The sequence below is a fragment of the Coffea arabica genome, chromosome 1c, assembly GCF_036785885.1.
Source record: "Coffea arabica cultivar ET-39 chromosome 1c, Coffea Arabica ET-39 HiFi, whole genome shotgun sequence".
NCBI classification, from domain to species: domain Eukaryota; kingdom Viridiplantae; phylum Streptophyta; class Magnoliopsida; order Gentianales; family Rubiaceae; genus Coffea; species Coffea arabica.
Genome location: NC_092310.1, coordinates 3,992,190 through 4,019,355, shown reverse-complemented (window position 1 = coordinate 4,019,355; position 27,166 = coordinate 3,992,190). Strand labels below are relative to the sequence as shown.

The following is a 27,166-nucleotide window of genomic DNA, read 5'->3' as shown; positions in this document are numbered from 1 at the left end:
TTATCAATAAATAGGTTATAACTGCCAAACAAGCGAAGACAGTCAACCCCTCCTTACTGTGTCGATGATTAAGGTACGCCCGTTAATCACTGCTCTAATTGAGAAATAATCCTAGGTACGCCCATAGAATTTAATTTCCCAATTGCCTTACGTATTAGAGGAGCCCTATTCTAATCAAATAACGCACTACCAGGGTTATTTTAGATTAGCCCGCGTATTCCCCTGACACAAGTCTAATTATGCCAGTTGTCACTATTTTGAGGCAATTAAACAATTACGGATTCAATCCCTCAATTGACAATAGATTATTAAATTGATTAATTATCCGGATCCAAGACAATCAATTAATTAAATAACCATAAGCACTGCAATCAAAGAATATGCCAATACCAATAAATAAGAGAAAAAGATAAAATTAAATCGATCTCACAAATTTAGGCCAACCAAGACCTCCGTTGTTCCTTGACTAGAAAAGAAAAATTAGTTCATTCCTGGTGAACAAATCCCACGCAAAGTTGGAGAGGAAGCCGCAGCCATTGTCCTTGACCAAGGGAGCTCAGTTCGCTCAGTTGATGGAAGAATATAGAAAGTGACCAAGACCTTCAATTGCTCCTGACATGCGCAGGAGACATCCACCCAAGACTCAAGGGAAAAGTCAAAAGGAAAACTATGCTAAAGGTCCTACGTACGAGGAAGGTAAAACAACTACTAAGAACTAAAAGGGAAGAAAAGTCAACAAAGGCAACTCCCTGGTGCTAGTGCTCATTCTCTGCCATATATCAATTGCTCCTATTCTAATGGCTACTGTGTGCGGCAGCCCCCTTGCGGAGAGGACGGAGCCTCCGAAGGAAGAAGAAGCACACCTTGTGCGGCGCTCCAGCCTCCAGTAAAATAGAGGCCTCTGCCCTGCTCTCTTCTTTTGAAATTACCAAAATGGGCAAAAGTCTTCCTTTGCCAATAATGCCCCCGGGATAAGCTCTGTGCCTTGGACTCTTTTTCTGTCAAATTAGCACCTGTTATTATATTTTCGTTCTATTCCCTGAAATAAATGCAAAATACTAAAAGTGAGTAGAATCCCGCAATTAATCCACATCAAGTCAGGTAATAGGAGAAATTAATTATAAAATAAATGATAGAATTGCAACCTATCAATTCCCCCCACACCTAAACCATGCTTGTCCTCAAGCATGAGAACATCAAATAAACACCAATATTTGACAATGGTCATTACTCCATCTACCATATTGCCAAGATACCAAGAAAAATAATAATCAAGCATCAATAGTCAAGTCCAAGAAACATCACTCCGGTTAGCTTCTAAACCACAAACTTCTCTAATTTCAGGATAACTAATCTAAGAAAAAGGAATAACGCATAACATTTATCAGCAAATGGTCCAACTATTAACCAAAATCTCAACATTAAATCCATAATTCGGCAAGCTGACTTTTATTACACACTAACACAACCTTCACTTTTTTTTTCACATTTTTTTCTACTTTTCTCTCTTTTTTTTTTGAATAGTAACAAAAGACTTAGTCGCTAGCCATTAGAGCCTTTTGACGCGAACTCCAACATTGGCCAGATGAAGGAGCCCGGTTACTCAGCTTCTATCGCCACGTGACCACGTACTCATAGCAATTACTACTTTTTGACGCGAGAATCGACACTTTTAGGTGCAAATCCCCGGTTATTCAGTAGTAACTAATAGCGGAGTACAGTCAAGTTTATGCATAGCTAAAAATCACAAAAACTCAATATAACACAAGAACCAAAAGAAAACTTGTATCAGCTAGCCTCATTTTCAAACATGGAGAACTAAAGTTAATAACCGGACCAATTCACATGAAAATGCCAATAATCATTCCCTATGCCTAGGAAAGTTAACCAAAAATTATAAGAGTAAAACAATCATCGATATTCACCAAAGAGATGTTTTTGAATTCAACCACGTGAACTGGATATCCTTTTATTATTAAAACTTGGCAAAAGTAGAAATAAAGGCAATAATCCAACATCAAACTTGGCAGTCATAGGAGAGCTAGACAGATAAATGACAAAAAGTAAACGAAAACTAGACAAATAACAGACTAAAAATAAAAGAAAAATATCTGAAAACTAAGAACTAGAAAAACTAACACCATAACTGCTCCCCCCCACACCTAAATCCTACATTGTCCTCAATGGAGGTAATAAAGTAATTAGAGTGAAGAGAACAATGAAACTTCCCTCTTGAGTGGTGAAGGGATAGGCGGGAATGGTGGAGGAAAACCGATGTGACGGAAATATGCACCCAAGTGCTGAGACATCTAACTCAATTCAACTAGCAAATGCAAAACTCTGTCCACCCAAAATCTCAACAAATAGCTCCAATTGGCCAGTTACCGTTTGAACTCAAAATCAGCAATAGCAATGCAGAAATTAGACAGTAACAAATCAATAAAAATACTCAGCTCTCAATCAAACAGTCACCCAAATAGCAACCTAAGTCAGCAGCCATCTTGGCACCGACTAATCACTTAAATTGGACCTAAGTCAACGAGTAGATTCAAGTGCCCTCGTGCCACCCAAAACGTCAACCAAGTGAAACAAACGGGCAGAGTATTCTTCAAATTGTTAACTTAAATCCAGTCAACAACCAAGGCAGCAAAACAACCCAAAACAGTGCAATTAGCAACCCCAGCAATTCAATCAGATGCACCCAATTGGAATAAGCAATGTAAATGGCATAGAAACCTCCCAATTTAACAAACAAGTGCGGTATTTCAGCTCACCCAAAGTCCCAACAGTCAGTTCAAAGCAACAGAAGATCCCACAAGTATAGAAACCAGCAGAAGCAACTGGCAAAAGAAACTCAGCAAACAACAAAGCAAAACTCTCCCAGTAGTAACCCAATTAATAACAAACAAAAGAATTTTAGCAAGTAATTCATGCGGCCAGCCCCTCTAATTCACAAGCAATTTCAGAAATAACTCAACCAAAATCCCAAAAGAAACCTCAGCGAGTTATCCAGCAATTCAAGCAAAATAATGCCCAGCAATTCACAACTAGTCAACCAATGTCCACAAGCAACATGAGGTCCAAAGTGTCCTCCAAAGTTAACAAACAGTCACAGCAATCAGCTCACCCAAAGTCCCAACAAATGGCTCCAGTTGGCCAATGAATTGCACAATTTAACCCAACCCAAAAGAAATAGCAGTTCCAATCAACAATAGTCCGACCAGTACCACTGGCGGAAATCACCAATTGAGAAAATAAATTCCAACCGTCAACAATGCTAACTATGAAAAAACCCCGACAGTACCAATTAGTTATTAAGAGATTGGGGGGCAAGTTCCAAATTACCTCCACCGTAGATGACAACCAAACTGAAGGTGACAGTGGCGGGTGGCTTCAGGCGCGCAAGTGAGGCGCGTGGCTGTGGTCAAGGGTGGAGCAGGGGCGAGCGGCTACGTGGGCAGCAGAGGCGGGCAGCGAGGTGCGAAGTGGATGGCTGGCTGGTCCTTCGCGCGAGACGCGAGGTGGCGGCGTGAGTGAGGTGGGCGGCGCGAGTAGGCGGAAAGCAAAAGGGATTCGGACAACAGAGAGAGAGCAGGAGAGAAGGAAGAAAGAAAGAAGAAAGAAGAAAGAAAGAAAAATTTTTTTTTTTTTTTTTGGAAAACTGAGCTACGGTGAAAAGGGAAGCAGAAGAAAAAAAAGAAAAAAAAAATTTTTTTATTGAGAAACCTAGCTACGGTTGAGAAATTTTTCTCTTTTTTTTTTCCTTTTTTTTTTTTGAATCCTTACCTTTCCCGCGAACGTGACGCGGGCACGTCAAGAGAGCAAGCGAGCTCCCAGAAGTTTCTGATCGTGAGCTTCCTGCACATCACCACGCGGGCGCGTCATGAGGGCAAGAGAGCTCCCAGAAGTTTCTGATCGTGAGCTTCATGCACGTCACCACGCGGGTGCGTCATGACTGAAGGTCACCTACAAATCAGCAAAAACGAAAATTAACACCCAAAACCAATCAAACTCAAGAAAAACATATTTAAACTATCACACGAAATCAAACAAATAATTAAAAGGAACAATTGGGTTGCCTCCCAATGAGCGCCTCTCTTTAATGTCTTTGGCTAGACATTATCATGTTTTGTTCATGGAGGATAAAATCGTGTGGCTCGTTTTAATGCTTCATCCTCTATATAGTCCTGATAACCCTCGTAAATAGAATAATCCTTGAGCATACGAGCTACGGGCATCCATGGACTAGTGAATGGCGCCAAACGAGTCGATGATAATTTGCATTCTCCATTCACTTCTCCCTCACTTGCATTTATTGGTTCAAGATATCTCGCCATCGCCACTCTTAATTTATTCCTGTCATGAAATTCAAAATTGTCTGGTATAATAAAGTCAATTTCGTTAACAGGAATTGAAGAGTAAGAGTCAGGAGAATATTGATGAAGGAGTGGAGAAGATGTCACCGCATTTGGAGATTGTTCACTGGATTCTTTCACGTGAATGGGTTGCGGTTGGGGTTCCATTTCTTTCTTTTTGGCTTCTTTTTCAACTGCATCTGTAGATTCCTCATTTTGACACTCTTGCATCTCCTCATCACTAGTCAAGCAAATTGCACTCTCGTTTTCTTCTAGATCAACAACGATTTTCGAGGGCAATTTTTCCATTTGAGAAGCCCATCGATTTATTCTGGATGTCAATAGACGTAGTTGATCTGCCAGATAATTTAATGCATCCTTCATCATCTCATTCTCCATTAGTGTCTCCTGTTGGAATTGGTATGTGTTAGTAGCTATTGGTTTAACTATTTCTTCAAGAGACATACCTGACATAGATGCCGATTCTTGAGACTCATACTGCTGAAAATTCATTGGCCCCGTTGGATAATTATAATTGGAGTTATCCCACCCTCCTTGATCATACCCATATGGATTAGGGTTATACCCCGTTTGAGACCAGTGTGAAAAATCTCCATAATTATTGAGTGGGACACTCAGATTATCTTGATATTCGGGGCACATACTGGTTGAATGATCCCTGGCATAACAAATTTTACATGTTGCAGCAGCCATTCTTTTTCTAATAGAGTTTACTGCCTCTGCATATGCCAACTCAGGAAAAAAACAAATCTCATCGCCTTGCCCGGAAATAAAATCCAATACATCACCAAAATACGGAGTGTTAGAAGCCATAAACTATATCAAAAAAATAAGAGAAAAAATAAATAAAAAATGAAAACAAAATGAACTCAAAAGGAAACAAATTAATCTGACACCAGTCCCCGGCAGCGGCGCCAAAAATTGACAGGTTGTCGAAACCTGTGCAATAATAAAACCTGCTCAAACTAAAAATAATTTCTGTAGATAGCGGTAAGTAGGGTCGAATCCACAGGGACTGGGAGTAATTGTTTCTTTTCGAATTCTCAGTGACAAGGGGGTGTTTTTATCTCAGAGGTGACAATTTAAACAATCCAACTAAGAGTAAAATAATAAAAATAAAATAGCCAACTAGAAATTAAAATAACAATTTACCAAAATCAAAGGATCTAGCCAAGGAATAACTTCAGCAATGGTTCACCTAATTGATCATCGATAAGCAAAGGCAATTCCAATTCTTTATCAATAAATAGGTTATAACTGCCAAACAAGCGAAGACAGTCAACCCCTCCTTACTGTGTCGATGATTAAGGTACGCCCGTTAATCACTGCTCTAATTGAGAAATAATCCTAGGTACGCCCATAGAATTTAATTTCCCAATTGCCTTACGTATTAGAGGAGCCCTATTCTAATCAAATAACGCACTACCAGGGTTATTTTAGATTAGCCCGCGTATTCCCCTGACACAAGTCTAATTATGCCAGTTGTCACTATTTTGAGGCAATTAAACAATTACGGATTCAATCCCTCAATTGACAATAGATTATTAAATTGATTAATTATCCGGATCCAAGACAATCAATTAATTAAATAACCATAAGCACTGCAATCAAAGAATATGCCAATACCAATAAATAAGAGAAAAAGATAAAATTAAATCGATCTCACAAATTTAGGCCAACCAAGACCTCCGTTGTTCCTTGACTAGAAAAGAAAAATTAGTTCATTCCTGGTGAACAAATCCCACGCAAAGTTGGAGAGGAAGCCGCAGCCATTGTCCTTGACCAAGGGAGCTCAGTTCGCTCAGTTGATGGAAGAATATAGAAAGTGACCAAGACCTTCAATTGCTCCTGACATGCGCAGGAGACATCCACCCAAGACTCAAGGGAAAAGTCAAAAGGAAAACTATGCTAAAGGTCCTACGTACGAGGAAGGTAAAACAACTACTAAGAACTAAAAGGGAAGAAAAGTCAACAAAGGCAACTCCCTGGTGCTAGTGCTCATTCTCTGCCATATATCAATTGCTCCTATTCTAATGGCTACTGTGTGCGGCAGCCCCCTTGCGGAGAGGACGGAGCCTCCGAAGGAAGAAGAAGCACACCTTGTGCGGCGCTCCAGCCTCCAGTAAAATAGAGGCCTCTGCCCTGCTCTCTTCTTTTGAAATTACCAAAATGGGCAAAAGTCTTCCTTTGCCAATAATGCCCCCGGGATAAGCTCTGTGCCTTGGACTCTTTTTCTGTCAAATTAGCACCTGTTATTATATTTTCGTTCTATTCCCTGAAATAAATGCAAAATACTAAAAGTGAGTAGAATCCCGCAATTAATCCACATCAAGTCAGGTAATAGGAGAAATTAATTATAAAATAAATGATAGAATTGCAACCTATCAACTTTCACTTTTTTTTTCACTCTAAGCGTACCCAAAAAAAAAAAAAGAAAAAGGATTTGTCTCCTCTTTTTTTCACTGTTACTAATGTCAAGGGAATGAAAAAAAAAAGGGGATAGAGAGATGGGACGGAAGGATACAAAAGCACAATTTTTGAAAGCAGAAAAATAAAAAGGAATTCAATATTATTATTACTTTAAGATTGTTTGTGTTGGAATTGGGTGGTAGGTGGAAGAATAAGAAGTGATTTTAAAATAATAAGTATACTAGATTCTTTCTTATTTTTCCTTTTTTTTAAAAAAAAATTGAACTCTCTCTCTCTCTCTCTCTCTCTCAGCATTACTAAGAATGCAAACCAAAAAAAAAAGGAAGGGAACAGTTTTGCTTTGGTAAATAAAAAGAAGAACCAATATGTGTGTGTATACACAATACATAATTAATCTTATATATATTGACAGTGTATATGCTATCACGATTGGATGCATGAATAAATACACTATCACGATTGGATACATGACATGTATGGAAAATTATATATATATATATATATATAGATATATATATATATATATATATACATACTCTGTGTGTGTGTGAAATGAAAAATGCTCTGCTGTCTCTGCTAAACTCTGCCAAATAGCATTCAGACTAAACAAAACAAAAAGGAAGAAGAGGTGGCTGTGCATTCATATTTGGTCGACCGACTGGGGAAGTTCTCAACTGAAGCCTTTAGTTGAAATGCACTTCGACGTTCAATGTGAAAAGGTTCATTTGAATAGCTGGATTCTAGATCATATTCTGCTGCAATGTGGAAAGATTGGGAATTCAATTTTGTCTTGATGGGAAACATGTATTTAATAAATCAAATCAGCTGCAGAGGCGGCCAATGTTTCAAGTGGAAATGCTACGAGAAAAATAAAGGAGCAAGTATACAGAATATGAGCTGGACATCTAGCCCTCTAAACATGGCATAATTCGAAGCTTAAGACAACTTGTGATAACATGAATGGTTTCCACCAACAATTGAGAGATTCTCTACATGGCTGTTTACCTTCAAATTGTTTGTTCTTGATTTAAAAGGAGAAAAAATAACAAAAAGAAGGAAAAAAATAACGCAAAATTCAATATGGTATTTGAAATTCTCCGACCATCAATATTTATCGACCACCATGAATGGCTCAGCATGTTTGTCGAAAAAAGATACAATAGACATCCAGCTACCCTAAGAGGAGATGGTAGAAATAGGGATACCTGTGCAGGTGCAGCTGAGTTCGGTTATTGTATTTCTTGTAATAGGTGTATCCTTACCTAAATTATTGTATTTTTTATAGAGGATAATTTTAGAAACCTCTCTCGAGATTTTTAACAATTTCACTTAGTTCTCTTGAGATTTAAAAAATTGCACTTAACTCCCTTAAATTTATCATTTTGGTAACAAAAACTATTCTTTTTTTTTTTTTTTTAACAAACGGCAATATCAGGTAACAAAAACTATTCAATGCTCAAAATTTTGAATGAATAACCAATTTGCCCTTATGAAATTGTGAAGTTCATTTTATCTTCTTATAAAATTCTATAAAAAAAAATATGGAATGTGCACAAAACCTCAAACCCACTTTCAACCCTTATTTCTACTATTCTAAACCTTTCATATTCTTACATCTCAAATTAGTACCACTATCTTCATGACCACCGCTACCATCAGTCCCAAAATCCTAAAATCTCAATCTAAGTTACAAAAGAAAAAAAGAGTACCGTAAAATTTAAAAAATTTGACTAACTGTATTAATATAACATTCCATCTCTCAAATGTTGGAGTACCAATATATGCCCCGTTATATTTAAATCGTCAACTTGCATCTCCTTCTATTCATCTTTAGATCTTTCAAGTCAAGTTAAAATTAATTTGTAATATGTTAGAATTATGTTTAGGATATAATTAGTTATTCTATAAGTAAACCTTATTTTTGTTTCCATTAAATATTTAATTGTGTGGTGCATTCCTATGCACAAGATTAGGAGCGTATTATTTAATTGTATGAAAAATATTAATATATTAAGGTTATTATGATCATTTTATAGGGTCAAGGGAGACAAGTGTACTATTGAAAATCTTAACGGTACTAGATGAAATTGTCAGAAACCTCGAGAAAGGTTTCTGAAAAATGCCTTTTTATAATTATTTGGTCTATACAAACAAAATTTATATTTTTTGCCAATAAAAAGAGTAAAATTTACATGTACAACACGATAATATAACTGTATGCAAAAACAGTGTAATAATTGTAACTAGCGCATGCAACCGTGACTTAGATTAGCGTACCCATCACTTTTCTATAAATATAATTACATGATAATCGAATCCACGACATCTAATTCCTAATGCCTTGACCCTCATTTTGTTTTATAACTTGAGCAATTTTAGACACCAGTTGATGGATTAGATATACCGCATTACGAGCCTACACTTTTCATTCCAGTTTTGGAATTAGGCTAAATCATTATTGTCATTCACCATAATAAATTAGAGTTAATTTTATATAGGATTATTATTACTTTACCCCTTTAACGTTTGGTGTCACTATCAATTTCCTCCTTAACATTATCTTTTAGTCACTTTACCCTCAAAACTAACGGTCAAACTAAACGGAGTTTGTTAATTAAAGTGAAAAGACGTGTTTAACCCTAAAATGATTATCACTTTACTCCCATAAACTATAGTCTCATTATCAATTTATGGCCCTAGAGTTATTTTTTAGACAATTTATCTTACCATTAAACCAACTTAACAAGTTAAAAAACTTTAGAAGCAAATACTCTCCTCTTTGCATGATAAAAATAATAAAAAATTTAGAGTAGCTTTTCTCAGGGGCGGAGGGAAGGGGGGGCCGGGGGGCAACCGCCCCCCCTCCAATTGTTAAAAAAAAAAATTCTAAGTAAAATTTTTTTATTATTATGTTTTGCCCCCCCCAAAATTGATCAAAAAATTCATTTTGCCCCCCCAAGGGCCCAAACAATAATGTTTGAAAGCTATTTGGACTTGGTCCAAATAACAGAGAATTGCCACTATTTTCTTAACGGAGAATAACAGATTTGGTCCAAATAACTTACCTACTATTTTCTAAACTTTACAATTGCCGTTTTTCACCAATTCACCTCTTATTTCCTTCTTACAGAAAAGCCTCAACTCTCAATTCCCAACTTCAATTCCCTCTTCGATCTCCAATTTTATTTTTTTTTTCATTTCAAAATACAAGCTAATACTCTATGGCAGAGAATTGTAACTCCTCAGTTCTCACCCGAATTTTTCTGCAAAAGTTGAAATGCGCGGCTTTGAAACTGGATGTACCAAAAGCTCTGAAATTTCAAGCTATTACCATTTACCAGGTTAGTTTGACATTGCATTTATTTAGTGAAATGTGGGTGTAAAAAGTTCGCCCGCCAGTTGTTTGATGAATTGCTCGAGAGGGACTTGTATTGTTTTTCGTACTTGGCCTTCTGAATTCGGGTGATAAGCATTTATTTTAGTTGATTCTGAGACTGGTTTCCTTTTCCAATTTTCATACTAATCTTATTTTAAGGATCCTGTTGGCTTCCTTGGGTGATGGCCGGGCTTTTCAGTCAGGCTGAATGGCCGAAATTTGTAAGGGAATTAGGGAAACCAATTTTTGCATTGGTCAAATTCCCATCTCTATAGGCCATAACTAGTATTTCTCAATCAATTTTATTTCGATTACAGGTTGTTGTTTTGTTGCAAATATAGTGGTAATGGCCAACAAGACAATTGATTCTTTTTTCAAGAAAAGACATCTAGAACCAAGTGGAAATAGTGAAACTCCTTGTCCTCTTCGTGATTCTTCTCCTAAGCATCAAACAAAGAAAATTTGTAGAGTTGAATCATTAGAGTTTGATATTTCATCCATAGAACGTGATCCTGGAAAAGCGAAAATCCATTTAGGAATATCTAGAGCATCAAAGGGTTGAGGTACGGAGAGCATATATTAAGTTTGGGCCATACCAACCTGAGCTTCCGATTGAATCAATGGTTGTTGACAAGAAGGGCCGACGTTTCCTTTTCTCTTGGTATAAATTGTTTCCAGATTAGTTGGAATTTTCTCCAACAAAGAAGGCTGCCTTTTGTCTTCCTTGCTCACTTTTTTCCAAGCCAACGGACCGTTTTGGATCAATGGCCTTCACAACTAATGGATTTAAATCATGGAAGAAGGTAAATGATGGAAAAAATTGTGCTTTTTTAAATCACATTGGAAAAGATCCTAACTCATCACACAAAGTGGCAATGCAATGCTATCATGATTTGGGAAACTCATTGCAACATCTTGATAAAATTATTGAGAAGCAAAATTCTGAGCAGGTTGCAAAAAATCGGTTGCAATTTCAAGTTTCCATAGATGCTGCAAAATGGTGTGCATTTCAAGCGGTGGCTTTTAGGGGTCATGATGAAAGTTTAGATTCTAACAATCGAGGTAATTTTATTGAGTTGATCAAGCATGTGTCTTCTTATAATGAAAAAGTGGCTGCTGTGGTCCTTGATAATGCTCCTCGAAATGCATCTTATACTTCTCCTACGATCCAAAAGGAGATATTATCCATTTGGTCGAGCAAGATACAAAAGTATATTTGAGAGGAGATTAGTGATTCAAAATTTTCTATACTTGTTGATGAGGCTCAAGATAGATCAAAAAGAGAGCAAATGGCTATTGTTCTTAGATTTGTGGACAAGCAAGGCTATATTCAAGAGAGATTTTTTGACGTTGTTCATGTGCACGAAACCAATTCCTTGACTTTGAAGAAGGAGATATGTGATGTCCTTTCTCGCCATAATCTTAGTGTGCAAAACATTCGTGGCCAAAGATATAATGGAGCTAGTAACATGCGTGGAGAATGGAATGGACTGCAAGCATTATTTATTCAGGAGTGCCCCTATGCATATTATATTCACTGTTTTGCTCATCGGCTGCAATTAATATTGGTAACAACATCTCAAGAGGTAATTCCTGTGGAACAATTCTTTACATACTTATCTCTTCTTATAAATTTAATTTCATCTTCTTGCAAACGTGTGGACCAACTTAGAGTTGCTAGAGCTGCTAGAATTGCTGAATTGATTGCTATTGATGAACTTGAGACTGGTAGGGGTCAGAATCAGATTGGTACCTTAAAACGGCCAGGGACTACAAGATGGGGGTCTCATTTTAGTTCTATCTGTAGCTTATTCATAGAATATGAAGACATTTGCTCTGTCCTAATTGATGTTATCAATTATGGAAATACATCAACTCAAAGAAGGGAAGCTGACAGAGTTTACGATTTCATAACATCCTTTGATTTTGTTCTTGTTATGCATATGATGAGGGACATTTTAGGATTTGCACAAGTACTTTCTCAAGCTTTACAATGCAAATCTCAAGATATTTTGAATGCCCTTAAATTGGTTTCAGTAACAAAGGATCGACTTCAAAGTTACAGAGATAATGGATGGAATGAATTGTTCACAAATGTAAAGACATTTTGTGATGCACGAAATATAGAGGTGCCTGATATGAATGTCATTTATAAAGCAGGTCGAGGAAGAATTCGAAAACAAAATGATCCAATTACCATGGAGCATCACTACAGGATTGATGTGTTTTTGGCAACGGTTGATTCTCAAATACTTGAATGAAGAATAGGTTTAAGGAAGATATAATAGAGTTGCTTATTCTTAGTTTAGCAATGCACCCCAAAGATAATTTTCAGGCTTTCAATATTGAACAAAGTTGTCAACTTGCAAACAAGTTTTATTCAGCTGACTTCACAGATCAAGAGAAGTTACACTTAAGAACTCAATTAGACCTTTTCCAGATTGAGTTTTCCTGTAATTCTCAGCTTCAAAATTTGTCATCACTTCAGGAGTTGTTCCAAGTGTTAGCAAAGACAAGAAAGTCAATGTGCTATACTCTTATTGATAGATTGATTCATCTTATTTTGACTCTTCCTGTTTGAACAGCTACAACAGAGCGTGCATTTTCTGCTATGAAAATCATCAAGACTTGTTTGCATTCTAGGATGGAGGAAGACTTTCTTGCTAACTCTATGATAATGTATATTAAGAAAGAAATTGCTAGAACTTTTGATATAAATTCAATCATTGATGACTTTGATAAAATTAAAAGTCGTCGTGCACAATTTCATATGTCCCACATAGTCAAATAGATTTGTAAATATGATGGTATTTTTGTATATGTGAAATGTATAAGTACTTTTCATTCTATATAAGGTTGTTTCTAATCTTGTGGTATATATGTTTACATTATTTTTTTTTGTAAATATATTTTACTTTCATTGCTATAGACTCCCCCCCCCCAAAGTTAATTCCTAGCTCCGCCACTCTCCTTTTTAGTATCAAGAAAAAAAGTCAAAGAATTCATTTCTTTCTTCTTGACAATTTTATTAATATTGAAAAAAAATAGAAAGATGGAGAGGGGGAGGGGAGAGAGAGAGAGAGAAAGTTCAATTCTTTTTTTAAAAATTACAAATAAGAAAGAATTGAATACTTTTATTATTTTAAAATTATTTCACATTTCTATTTACTACCAAATTCCAATCTTAATCTCGACAACCTTAAAGTAATACGATAATGTTATACTTTTATTTACTTTCTTTTTTTGCAAAATCTAATTTTTTGTCTCCTTCTTTCCCATCTCTTTTTCTTTTTCGAGTATTAATAAGTGTGAAAAAAAGAAATTTGAGAAACCCCTTTTATTTTTATGTTTTTTGATCTTTTAAAGTGAAAAAAAGGAAGAATAACCATTTCAACTTTTTTATTTTTAATTATATATAAAAAAGGGTAAATATATTTAAAATTTTTTGACCATAGTAGTTAGATTAATGATGAGGTAAAATGCCTAGAAAATAATGTTAGGAACTAAAGTGATTGTATTGTATCACTATAATCTAAACGAATAAAGTGACGATAACAATGTAGTAATGTTATAAAATAAAAGGGTATTTTTGTCCAAAATTTCTTAATGTATTGAGTTGAATTACTTATGGAGGTAAAGTGACTAAAAGATAATGTTAGGGGGCAAACTGGTAGTAGTAATATAGTTAAGGAGGTAAAGTGATAATAACCCTTTTATATATACTGTACTTATCGTGTATACACTATCACATTTAGATACATGACACATATGTAAAATTTGAATTTCACATTTAATTTTAGATTATGCATCATATATCTAATGATAAAAGTGTATATGATTTCGGTGTGTAACAAATTAATTCAATAAATTAAACATTTCAAAACTTGTGAGCAATTGGTCCCTCAGTCCCTAGCCAAGAGTGTGACGCCTTACAAATCCATCGAAATAAGCCCAGTCATGAACAAAAAAAAAAAAAAGAATAAGAAGCTGATTGATTTCAATAGTGTCATGATCAGCCCATTATCCAAAGAGAAGTTAAAAAAATAATAATGATAAAAATTAGAGTGGTTCTACTGACACTGGATTTTCCTACCCCTCATGGGCAAGGAGTCAAAGAATAAGTTAATTGATTGAAATTAAAATAAAGTTCTTTTTCAGAAAACTATATTAATCACTCCATGCAAAATTTTCCCGGGGAAGGTTGAAACCAAAGTTCTAAAAAATGACTCCATGTTTGATTTGTATTCCTTCCAAAAATACACTCCATTTTATTGACATTAGACTACCAAAGGCAGCCACATTCATTGGCTCAAAATAGAGGAGCCTGATTGAAACTTTCAGTGGAAAATAAAAAAAAAGTAAACCATTCTTCTCAAACAGGTAGAGGAAAAAAAAACAGCGAACCCTAAAAGTTTAGCATTTTCAGCTTTGCTATTTTAGTGATGATTACTAGTTATGACACACAAAAAAAATACAAATTCACTGAAGGTGGACAATTGATTTTTAATCTGGTGGGTAAGAAGTATTTAGCTGAAATTTTTGTAGGGGCCAAAACAAGTTCAAATGCTTTGATTCGTCAGCGATTTTTATTTATTTATAACTCTTTTTTTTTGGGTAAGCACCACATTGTTTTTACACTAGTGTATGGAAAAGTTTGAGTCAATATCATTGTTAAGAAGTAAAATAGTTCCTGCATGTACAAAGTAGCAATTGTAAAAATAGTTTTGGAATAATGGATTAATAATCAGAATTTTCTTCTCCTTAACTTGCCATAATCAAAAATTAACCTTCACAAATTAAATTAAATCTTAATCATATTATGGAGGAAGAAACAAAGCGGAAAGAACTTGCCCTTAACTTGTCTGTCCCAATAATGCCAACTAATGATGATCATGACATGATATGTGACCAAATTATTAAATTAAACTGACGAGATTAAAAAAGAATTAACTGATTAATAACACTTTTATGTGGTTTTCTTACCAGGCAAATATTTAAAACAAGGCTTGCCTGCTACTACGATTTAGTCTTTACTAGGCCATACTTTTGTTGTCTGATTCGGACAAAGAGAACTTTTTATTGCTAATTTCAAATTTTTAAGGGCGCCACCATGGATCAAAGAAAAATTTATCATTGCTTCTATACTACACAGAGTTTACGCTATTTGCTGCTGAATCAATCCTTCCTTCCTTCTCTGAGAACAGAAAACTTTTGCTCCTAATTCCAATTCGAAGCAAGAAAAAATGGCTGATGCTGCTATTAATACAACTATCAATTTCGTTCTGGGGACTGCTGTTTCCCTTGCGGCTGATCGTATCCGTATGATTCTTGGGGTCAAAAAGGAGTTGGAGAGGATAAGCGCGACTGCTGAAACGATCCAAGGTTTCTTGGCTGATGCTGACGGGAAAATGCATAGCCCAGGGGTCCAAGATTGGCTCAAGCAGCTCGAGGGAGAGGTTTTTAAAGCAGAATATGTGCTGGATGAGGTCAATTATGAAAATCTCCGTCAGGAGGTGAAGTATCGTGGTCAAGTCAAGAAGAGGAAGGTATGCTTCTTCTTCTCATTCTCCTGCTTTAGCACAATCGTTTTTCGTTCCAGATTGGCTTCAAAAATCAGGGACATCAACACCAACCTAGACAGGATCAACGGTAAAGCCAACGAGTTGGGATTGGTTGTGAAGTACCAAATTGAAGCCGCACTCCCAGCTGCCGATGGAGCCACCACAAGCCGACAGGCTGACTCTATTCTTGTTCCAAATGTTGTGGGAAGAGCCAGCGATGAATCAAAGATAGTGGACATGATGTTGAGCCCCTCTGATAAAGTTATTTCTGTTGTTCCTATAACAGGCATGGGAGGGTTGGGAAAAACAACTCTCGCTAAATCAGTGTACAATAATCCGCGAATTGATGAGCATTTTGGCAAGAAGATTTGGATTTGCCTGGCTAAAGAAATTGAATTAATGGAGCTGTTCAAATTCGTTTTGGAATCATTGACAAGAAAAAAAGTTGAAGTGGATGGTGGGGATGCTATTGTTCAAGAAATTTGAGGAGAAATTGCGAGAAAACGACATCTCCTTGTTCTTGATGATGTGTGGAATCATGAAGAAGGATTGTGGAATGACTTTTTCACCACTTTGGAGGGACTCAATCCAACCAAAGGAAGCTGGTGTCTTGTTACTACTTGTCTGGACCCAGTAGCTGATGCAATGTCTATACATATGAAGATGAATGATGGTCCATATATCTTGGGAAGGCTAGCCGACGATGAGTGTTGGTCTATTCTGAAAGAAAAGGCAATTAGAGGGGAAGGAGTACCAAAGGAATTGGAAGCATTAAAGGAGAAAATTCTTAGAAGATGTGATGGTCTACCACTAGCAGCAAGTTTAATTGAAGGTATGTTACGTAACAAGGGAAAGGAAAAGTGGCTGTCTATTGTGGAGGAGACTCTTGGATGGAGATCAAGGTGAGATCGAGCAAATACTTAAGGTGAGTATTGATCATTTGTCACCTGTATCAGCCAAGAAATGTTTTGCATGCTGCTCGATCTTCCCCCAGGATACTGAATTGGAACAAGATCTATTAACTGAGCTTTGGATGGCGGAAGGCTTTCTTCAACCAGGCCACCAAAATGGAAGTGTGATGGAGGAAATAGGGAGTGACTATTTGAGAATTTTGCTGCAGGCTTCCTTGTTGGAAAAAGTAGAAGAAGAGGAGAGAACATATTATAAAATGCATGATCTTGTGCATGATTTTGCAAAATCAATCTTGAATCCTAAAAGCAGCAATCAGTACCGCTACCTTGCATTGTACTCATCTGAAGCAAAGGCAAAAAATATCACAGAGAAAATTCCAACCTCACTTCGCACATTATTTCTAGAGAATGGCATATCTGATAACATGTTATCAAAGATGGAGTACTTGCATGTTCTGAAATTGGCTGGACCAGATGTCAATGTGCTGCCAAACTCCATTGGCAGCCTGTTACATTTACGGTTTCTTGATATATCAGATTCTGGTATTACAACTTTGCCAGAATCTCTTTGCAAGCTTTACAACTTGCAAACACTGAGGATCAATGGTGAAAAACTTCATGAAGGTCTTCCAGAGGGCACAAGCAATTTGATTAGCTTGAGACATCTTCACTATTATCATAGTGATGCAGAACTCCAAATGCCGATCAAACTGGGACGATTGACTAGCCTTCAAACATTAGAGTTCTTTAACATAGGAGAAGAGAAGGGTTGTGGCGTTGAAGAGCTTGGAACCTTGAAAGATCTCAAAGGATCGTTGGTGATAAGAAATCTTAAGTTAGTAAAGAGTAAAGAAGGAGCTGCACTAGCAAAATTAATTGAAAAGTCAAATCTGTCTAGGTTGGTATTCGAGTAGGGAAGTGGGGATCGGGAGAGTGATAACGGCGATGGAGCTGTGTTGGAAGGTCTCCAACCTCACTATTATTTACAAATGTCAGAAATTCAAGATTTTATGGGTTACCAATTTCCGCAATGGTTTATGAATTTGTCGAAATTAGTGTCCCTGGAGTTAAAAGGTTGCAACAGATGCAGAGAACTCCCTGCTGGGCTAGGAGAACTACCATTCCTCCAACTTCTTTCTTTGAGTAAATTGGAAAACTTAACATGCATTGGCCTTTCATTCTATGGTATTTTTGATAAGCAGGATGGAAGAGGGAGCACTAGTGAATGCAAATTCTTTCCAGCCCTTAAAAGCCTCACTCTAGAAGATATGGTGAATTTGGTTGAGTGGAGGGACCCAGACGAAGTGAGATCAACAACGGATGAAGATGTAGCTGCATTTCCTGTCCTGTGCTGAAGAGGTTGTCTATCAGTGGTTGCTCCCAACTGACCACTGCTCCAACTCCTAGTCATTTTCCAACTCTTGAGGAGCTCGAAATCAGATTCTATTGCCACTCTTCTCTGGCAGAAAAGGTTTTAAACAATAGAACCACTCTCTCGTCACTCAAACTAGATGGAAGTATGTCTTCGCGACATAATTCTGAAGCTCATCAACAAATAGAATCTCTCCATTTGGTGAAAAGACCTTTGAATTCAGAAGATGGTAGCCACCAAGGGAGTTCTTTGACTCTAGGAGATGGTTGTGAGCTTCTACCGAGTGAAATGGTCGAGCGACTGTGTCATTTTCCAAGTCTTCAACATCTACAAGTGTCGTATTGCCCCAATGTGACGAGTCTAAGAAGATTAAATTGCGGCACCTGTCTTGAGAGTTTAAAATTGTTTGACTGTGATAATTTGAGGGAGTTGCCGGAAAATCTGTATAAGTTCCAGGCCTTTCGTGATTTGTCTATACGGGTATGCCCCCTAATTGATCTTGGAGAAAATCGGAACGATGGACAGAAAAGCCTCCTCAAGTCTCTCAAGAGTTTGACAATTTCTGATTGTGATGGGTTGACCACTATAGCCAGTGAAATGCTAGAGTCCTGTTCACCTCTTCAGAGCCTTCAGGTGTATGAATGTCCCAATCTGGTCTCCTTTCCACTTGATTTGCAACAGACGCCTTCTCTCGAGACCTGCATCTTAACCAATTGCCCCGAATTGATCAATGATATGCCCAAAGGATTTGCCTTTCTTACTTGCTTAACGACAATGATGATCGGGCCCTTCTCAGATTACTCCTTGGTTGATTGGTCTGGATTACTATCATCATCAACACTCTGTGAGCTTGAGTTAAATGGGATGTCTGATATGGAGTCTCTTCCACATCAGCTCCAATACTTGACTACTCTCACGTCACTATCTCTATTCGACTTTGGAAGAATTAAAGCATTACCACATTGGATTGGGAACCTTGCGTCTCTTGAAAGACTAGTATTAGAGAGTTGCGAAGAGCTTCAATATTTGCCCTCCATGGCTGCCATGAGACGCCTCACTAAATTAACATATCTGCGGATTATTGATTGTTCTCTGTTAATCGATAGGTGCAATTTTGAAAGTGGGGACGACTCAGAGTGGTCAAAGATTTCACACATGGAGCTTGATATTGATTAACATTCATCTTTCTAAGTCGTCCTGTAAGATTTTCACCTCTGCTTTGTTCTCTCTAATGTATTCGCTTTTCTTGGTCCCTTCTTTTAATCTCATTAGTTCACTAAATTTGTTCTCAGTGGATATTGATTTCTCTATTCCTTTCTGTAAATATTGGTTTCCTTTCAATTTATAAGCTAATTGTTGTCATTAAGAAAGCGTAATTTCACAGATTGAAAGAGATTAAAGCTGTGGACTTGATCTTCTTCTTTGAACCATCAAAAGATTATCAGCATTTTGGAACTCAAAATGATTTCAAGCACTTTCTTTTTTCATTCCTCTGGTTACCAAATGACACCTTTCCTGGCCGATGTACATACTTAACAATTTGATTTGTTGGCCGGTCATAATTGAAGCAGTACTGTAAGGTAACATTCTGATAATTTTTTGCTGTCTGTTTTATGAAGTAGAGTGGCAGGAAATTTCTTTTCCCAAAAATGTTAACACTTTGAAGATGCTTCAACTCTCTGATGATCTCCATTAGGAGCTATGTTGGAGTAAAGCTCCTGCTATGTTGGAGTAAAGCTCCTTAAAAGAGAAACAGATTGTCATCTGAAGCATTTTATTTTTAACGGTTGAAGCTTTTGCATTCTCCCAGACTTGTATTATCCCTTTGAGGACGTTACAACTTTGTGATGATCATTAACCGTCTGAAGCTTGTTCATTTTCATCATTGTACATATAAAGGATAAACCAACTCCCAATAGAGGAGTTGGCCACCACTGTATATAGTGGGGTGGGAGGTCAAGGGTTCAAATCTTGCCTCCCATCAATGTGCTTGAGTGTTCTAAATTCATACCGTCTGTTTACTTAACTTTTTAAATAGAATCATATAATTATTAGGGTAAATTTCACTTTACCCCCTCATGGTTTAACATTTTTTTTACATATAATTTCGACATTTTTAGAAGTTCTATTACGAGTAACTATTTCCGTCACTTTGACACTTTAATCCAAACCATGAAGGGGTTATGTATAACTTTTGAAATCATAGGGGAGTTATGTAAAAATGCTAAATTATAGGGGGGTAAAATGTAATTTATCCTAATTATTATCACTTGATTTCAAGATACGAGACAAATCATGCTATACATAGTATTAGGCTTTAATGCCTTAAATCTTAACCGTGGACCATTTATAAGTTGCAAAATTGTAAATTTGTGTCACACTAGCACAGCTTGAAATGGAAATCAAAACCTTAAAGTACATCCTTTTAGTAGAGAGGAAAATCAGGTGGGCTAGGGGTAAAGAGTGGCAAGAGATTCATACCCTTTCCGTGCTAGTCTAGCAAAGATATATAACGGTTTACTATTTGTCTTCGTATAAAACCATATATATAATAAAAGATTTTACCACATGATTTCAAAAAATGAGACAAAGTCTCATATACAAGTCGTTAAATGTGAGACCTTTTCTTTTTTGATAGAAAAGATCATTTCATTCAAACAAATTTGTACTAATGATAGAAAATACATCAAACAAACATGACACAAATATATATATATATATATATATATATATATATATATATATATATATATATATATATTTGAAATCAATAAATATAACAGATCTAAGAAAACAATACAAATAAAGATAACATTGATGCTCCCATATATCTTCTATTCGGATGAGTCATTGTAGCTCAATACATCAGTGCATGTTTGCTGATAATTAGATCTGTTTAAAACTAATTCAAATCCAAAGAGAAATTTAGATATGATAATAATGGAGAAATTGTATATATGAGAAACTAGATTTTAGATTTACAGAATCTCAAATTTTACAAAGATAAAACCCTAAAAAACTCTTACAAAGAAAAATCCAAAAGAAAATAAAACTCTCACCAGAATAATTTGGGAGAGAAGAAACTCTTACTAGGAAATCCTAGGAGAGAAGAATTATCTCATTAGAAAATCCTAGGAGAGAATTTATTCATATAAGAAAAACTAAAAACTATAAAAAGTACTTCCTCCCATGGAGAAAGGCCAAATTTGGTCTCTCTTTCATTGAAGAGATGGAAAAAATATTGATTGAAAGAGTTCTAGAGAGAAGGGAAAGAAAAGAGTTTAGGTAGGATGGCAATGGGGCGGGGTTGGGGCGGGGGACCCCTCCCCCGTCCCCCGTCCCCCCAACCCCGCCCCGTTGCCTATTAGTTCCCCCCGTCCCCCGCCTCCCGCCTCCCGCTCCCCTCGCCCCGCCCCGCCTTGCCCCTCTTCCCCCGCGGGGTTAATAAACTTTTATTATATAATTTTATTATAATTAAATTTTAATAAATAATTAAGTACTAAAATATCAACACATCACCAAACTATTATTCATTGTAATTTTACAATTGAAACTCATAAAAACAATCAAACAGAAGTTATTTGAATACAATCCAATATGATGAAATAAATTTAACTAAAATAGTCAAGTTTTCACTTTTAGTACAAATGCAATCACTAATTCATTATTGTGTTTGTGCTTTTTTTTTTGAGAAAAAAGTGTTATTCTATTAAGTGTAATTAGAAATTTAGTATAAATGTATTAGTAAATTTAGTATAACTAATTAATAAATTTTATTAGTAGACATGTATAATTATTCATATAATTGATAATATCAATTATATTACATAAACTACTATACATTATATAATATATCTAACTAATAATATCATTATCATAAGTTTATAACTAATTAACTTACATATTATATATAATTATATATATATATATATATATTTTTTGTGGGGGCGGGGCGGGAGATGGGGCGGGGGTATACTCCCCCGTCCCCCGCCCCGTTTCTAAGCGGGGGGAAAAAATTCCCCCCCGCCCCCGCCCCAACCCCCGCCCCGAGAGCCCCCCGCGGGCACCCGCCCCCATTGCCATCCCTAAATTTAGGTGAGACTTTGATGGCTTAGATCTCACCCGTGAGATTTTAATTGTGGACTTCAATTAGTGCTAGCGGCTTATTTCTCGGTTTGCATCTGCAATTGTGCTAAGTCAACCTAAATTAAGGAGTTGATAGTATGTAATGTAAATAATTAGTTCCCACAAGAAATGATTCTACAATCAACTATGACCAGAATTCGTAGCAAGCAATAACAAAATATCGCAACGAGTATGTATCTAGATTTACATGCAACGAAATCCTTGCTCCTGCCAAAGTGTGAAAAAAATGGAATTTAAATTCAATGTGCTTGATTGAATGCAGCGGAAATTCTTGGAACCGGAGCATGGAAAAATTGGCCGGAAATAGAGGAAATCACTTTGCATGGAAAGGCCAATAATAAAAAGTTCTGTCTTCCATAAAGAAATTCTTGGAACCGGAATGGAGCTTATATCTAAGGCTCCATCCCAAAACTTTTTGCAACTTCAAGTCTTCAATAATTCCACCAGTCATCGTTCTTTATAGAGAAGCTTCATCAATTCTTGGACTGACCAGTGAATTGTAAGTTTCATATTTCTTCAATTTCTTCTCATTTTTATATAAAAGCAGTTCTGCTCTAATTTTGGCTGAAACTAACATGAATAAAGGGACAAGAGAAAGAAAACGGAGGAACAATCAATTTTGAGCTTAAAAACAATGCTCTATGAGCAGCTTTGCTACGGGATTTTGGTTTTTTAGGTCTAATTCTTGGATTAGTATTTTGTGTCTGAGTAGACCTAAATTTGTGTCCAGAGCTTGAAACTTTGTGTCGTCAGATTGGCCTCCATCCCTTTCATTATTGGCAGTGATGATACTGCAAAATAAATGAATAAATAAATGACTTTTTCTGAGAGGAAAGCAAGCGATGATTGTCAGTGTAGATGAGAAGATCAACAGAGAAAGGGAGAGACTAACAGATTGGAAGAACAAAGAGAGCAACAAAGAGACCGGACTTGATTGAAGCCTTCTCCATCTTGAATCCAACAGTTGGCAATGATATTATTAATCTGAGTTTTTTTAGTGCATGAAACCTAATCTATTTTGAGTCATTTTATACAAGGAGGATGAACGAAAACTGGGAACGGATGGGAAGGTTATTGTCTCACTTGGAAGGCATGATGCAGTGGCTCGATTTCCATTCACAACATTGATTGGTCTTCTTCCTTGTTTGATCATATCCAAGGATCTATTTCCTGGGAAAACAAGGAAGCAGATGGACCTTGACCCTCGTATTGCTCGCTACTAGTTTTCAGATTGATTGCCTTGTTTGTACATATTCTTTACCCGAATCATCTGATTTGCACGTTGTTCTTGCCCTGTATGTATGATCAGCATCTGCATCAAAATTCATTTGTTCATCCAAACTTGCATAATACTAACTCCTGAATTATAATCATTGATTCAATGCTTAGAGATGCCAATTTTTACATATTCATCGATATATTACTCGTCTGTCCTATTGAAAGTGTCATACTTTTCTTTTTAATTTGTATCAAATCTATTGTCACTTATCCAAAATGGAAATGTATTTCTCATCCAATTTCAATCTTTGCACTTATATATCCAATGAAAGTTATTTTATTAGTAGAAAAATGTGGGCCCAAACATTTAACTCACTGGTTTTTTTTTTGGTAATTCGTCATTTATTTACTCTACTACTACTCTAACTTAATTCAGAGGAGGCTCAACTGAATCTATAGGAAAGATCATGATGTTTGAATCACCATCGAACCAAATAAATGATGTGAGCCCCAACATATACGAATTTGAGGAAACAACCTACTGTGACGAATGATGACCAAAACTTTGAAGTCTTTGGCAGTCGCTGCCAGCCCAAGCTGCTGGTGGTTATTTAACTCACTAGTAGTGAATGAAAGATTAAAACACTTAGTGTGTGACATACACCATCCAATTTTGAGGATGCTCATGTACACAAATAGGGATGGCAACGGGTGCGGGTGCCTGCAGGGATAAAAATTGGGCGGGGGCAAAATATATCCCCCGTCTCAAAATGGGGCGGGGGACGGGGCAACATACATCCGCCCCATTCCCGCCCCGTCCCCGCGTACATTAAAATATATATATATATATACACAACAATCCCAAATTTTTCTTCGAGCTGTAGGTCAGGCCATCCACCGTCGGCTCCTTTTTCTTCCTTTCTTCTTTGTGTGGGACTTGCATCTATCTTCTTCTATTGGTTTAAAAATATACCTGCAAACCAGTCTGGGCAGTAGATCACGGTTTCTTCTGAATCTGAGTTCAACCCGTTGCCATCATCTCCTCCTCCCTTAGCTGCACGGCTGCTGTCCGCACTGCCTGGCAGCACATCAGCACATCGTTTCCACCACCAACGCAAACCTCCACTCTCGCAACATATCCAGATCGTTGGTGTCTAGCCGCTCCAAGGCAGCGATCTCGCCGGGAAGCTGGCCCTCAACAATTGGATCAAAAGCAACAAACTTTGAGACACATAAACAGAGGTCACCATATTTCTTGACGGACTATATCTCACCTCCAGAGTTCAGATCGACCGCAACTCACGCTCCTGCTCCCAGCCTGGGCACTACCGTCTCTGCTCCATTAGCCACTGATCTGGCAAGAGAGCCTCCGACGAGTAAAGGAAGCATCGCAAACAAGTCTCCCCTTAACTACAAAGTGTCTGAAGGCACTTTGATAGATGAAGTCTTCCACTTCGATTTCTTTCCCTGCGGGGGATTGCGGGGGACACGGGGCGGGGGCGAAGCGGGCGGTGGGGGGCAAAGGGCGGGGGAAGTTATTTAACAACGGGACGGGGGAAGGATCCCCCACCCCATTGCCACCCCTATACACATATGGTCGAGTGACGTGTAAACTCTCGAGACAAACCAAACAAACGGACCTCACACATGTTGACTTCCAAGACATCTCTCCGCTAGTGAGTACGCTTCATAAGAACATAATAAAAGGAAAAGTCTGAAGTAACGATTGTTGCGGTAACGAAACTCTTTTTACCTGATATAACAGGTAAAAACACTTTTAGTGATCATTTAATTATCTATTGGACTGGTCACCTAAATAAGATAGTACCTAAAAATTTGGTTAGTAAGTTTTACATAAAGAATAGTAAGTTAATTCGATAAATTAGTAACTTTTATGTCTCAAAAAGTAAATTAGAATAAATATGCATGGAACTTACTTTTTTTTTTGAAATAAATTACTACTTTATATCCGAAACTTACTTTTTGGAGAGTAAGTTTAGTTCAAGTAATAGTAAGTTTTTATAGATTAATAATAAATATTGTTGATAGAATAGTAAAATTGGTTAGTGGTCAAAACCTACTAGTTTGTGGTATAAATTTGCTATTTTACTTAAAAAACTAATATGTAACAAGTATTAGGAAGTTTATTTGAAATAATGCTGAGATTTTTTATTAATGATTGAAACTTAGTATTTTAGTTAGTAATTACTCGTAATGTAAATGTATGATACACAATTGTATGTATCATTTATAAATGTTATATGTTTTAAGCATTTTAAATATACTATGAAAACTTTTTTTTTTTGCACATGACCTTATAAAATATGTAAGAAAAAATTTTCATATTATAAATTTTGAATTATTTTAGAATTTGTGAAAGGTTAGAAAGTTTGGATGACAATAACAACAAATCTTTCGAGTTATATATAGAATTGCACTTATCTATATATCACAATTTCCATATATTAATACCTATGAGTATAATAAAATGATAAAGGTTTAATAAATTTATTTACTGGGTCACAAGTATAAAAGTTAAAGTTGTATTATAATAACAACAAATTTTTCGAGTTGTATATAAAATAGCACTTACTTATACATCACAATTTTCATATATTAATGCCTATGAATTTAATAAAATGGTAAAATTTTAATAAATTTATTTTCTGGGTCACAAGTATAAAAATTAAAGTTGTATTAATGTAGCATAATCTTTGAAAATTATAGTCAAATTACCCATATGTTAAGTTCCGTGACTTTCAAACATACTTTGTCTCATTTACATTATGGATTTGTTTCTATATTTTTTCTATCAAACTCTTTTTTTATTGGCAAATGGTATGTAAATTATTATAAAATGTCATTTTATAATAATCATAATTTTTTATAGATGAATGTTATGTAAACTGTTAAAATTATCAATTCACAAATGACTAAATCTTACTACTTTATGGCATATATTAGTCTAATTGACTAAAAAATTACTGTAATCATGTGTACGTTGATTGTTGAATTGAAATTTCCTTTATTACCAATACAAGTCCTTCTAATCAAAGCAAAATAAAATCAAATATCTTTTCTTTTTGTATGTAGTAGTTATGCTTAGTAGAAAATTATTAAACCATTTTTACAATACATAATTTCTCCTAAAATTAGTAACATTTTCCATGACCTCTAATCTTGTCAATAATACTAACCACCGACATGTAGATAATCTTAAAAGCAAAGCCATCAATATGACAAAAAAATAATATTTTCGTACTGAACGAAAAAAATTATGATTCTATATAGAATTGAAGAAATTCATCATGAATGAGAATGAATTACAAAGTTATCATATTTCTAATTTCATATGCATCCAGAATTTCACGCAGCATTACTTTAGAGGAACTTTCCTTTTTCACACTAAGGAACCAATCCCAATCTCTACATCTCTTTTATTTTTTCTTTAACCATTAGATGTGGTCAAAGTTGTTAGCAGTAAAATACTAAATAAATTTAATTCCATTTCAAGCTCTACTTAATTGTATACTAATATTTTACGCCACAATTAATTGAGCACCAATTTCCTTTTTTTAAGTAGCTATTATTTATTTTATTACTTAGGTTAAATATTTACATATAAAATAATAGCAATAGAATGCCAATCCTCAGATCAATGGAACTTCAATTATTGTTAATAAAACTAATTTTGCATTGATAATAATTAGTCTACAGAATGAAAAGTCAATGGCAACAATTGCAAAAATATAGCAATTTTTAATTATGGGAAAATA

General features: G+C 36.0%; 3 protein-coding genes across 3 annotated transcripts; all 3 read left to right on the top strand.

Moving 5' to 3' along the window:
• Positions 1-11,471: 11,471 nt before the first annotated feature.
• Positions 11,472-12,443, top strand: LOC113736500 (uncharacterized). Its single transcript, XM_027263521.2, has one exon. It carries the CDS (start codon positions 11,472-11,474, stop codon positions 12,441-12,443), a length of 972 nt encoding a protein of 323 aa, XP_027119322.2.
• Positions 12,444-16,406: 3,963 nt separating this feature from the next.
• LOC113736461 (putative disease resistance protein RGA3) lies at positions 16,407-18,009 on the top strand. The gene is made up of 3 exons (XM_072083788.1): positions 16,407-16,575; positions 16,700-17,472; positions 17,569-18,009. Exons 1-3 carry the CDS (start codon positions 16,407-16,409, stop codon positions 18,007-18,009), a joined length of 1,383 nt encoding a protein of 460 aa, XP_071939889.1.
• Positions 18,010-18,173: 164 nt separating this feature from the next.
• Positions 18,174-19,202, top strand: LOC113736484 (putative disease resistance protein At3g14460). The gene has a single exon (XM_027263501.1). The coding sequence runs from the start codon at positions 18,174-18,176 to the stop codon at positions 19,200-19,202; it is 1,029 nt and encodes a 342-aa protein (XP_027119302.1).
• Positions 19,203-27,166: the final 7,964 nt, after the last annotated feature.

What these genes read in the sequence shown, in the direction of transcription:
- LOC113736484 (XM_027263501.1), top strand. Translation starts at nt 18,174, where the DNA reads ATGTCTTCGCGACATAATTCTGAAGCTCATCAACAAATAGAATCTCTC.
- LOC113736500 (XM_027263521.2), top strand. Translation starts at nt 11,472, where the DNA reads ATGGCTATTGTTCTTAGATTTGTGGACAAGCAAGGCTATATTCAAGAG.
- LOC113736461 (XM_072083788.1), top strand. Translation starts at nt 16,407, where the DNA reads ATGAATGATGGTCCATATATCTTGGGAAGGCTAGCCGACGATGAGTGT. An exon ending in AGCAGCAAGTTTAATTGAAG is followed by an intron (nt 16,576 to 16,699) that starts GTATGTTACGTA and finishes CACCTGTATCAG; the next exon opens with CCAAGAAATGTTTTGCATGC. An exon ending in AAGATCTCAAAGGATCGTTG is followed by an intron (nt 17,473 to 17,568) that starts GTGATAAGAAAT and finishes GTATTCGAGTAG; the next exon opens with GGAAGTGGGGATCGGGAGAG.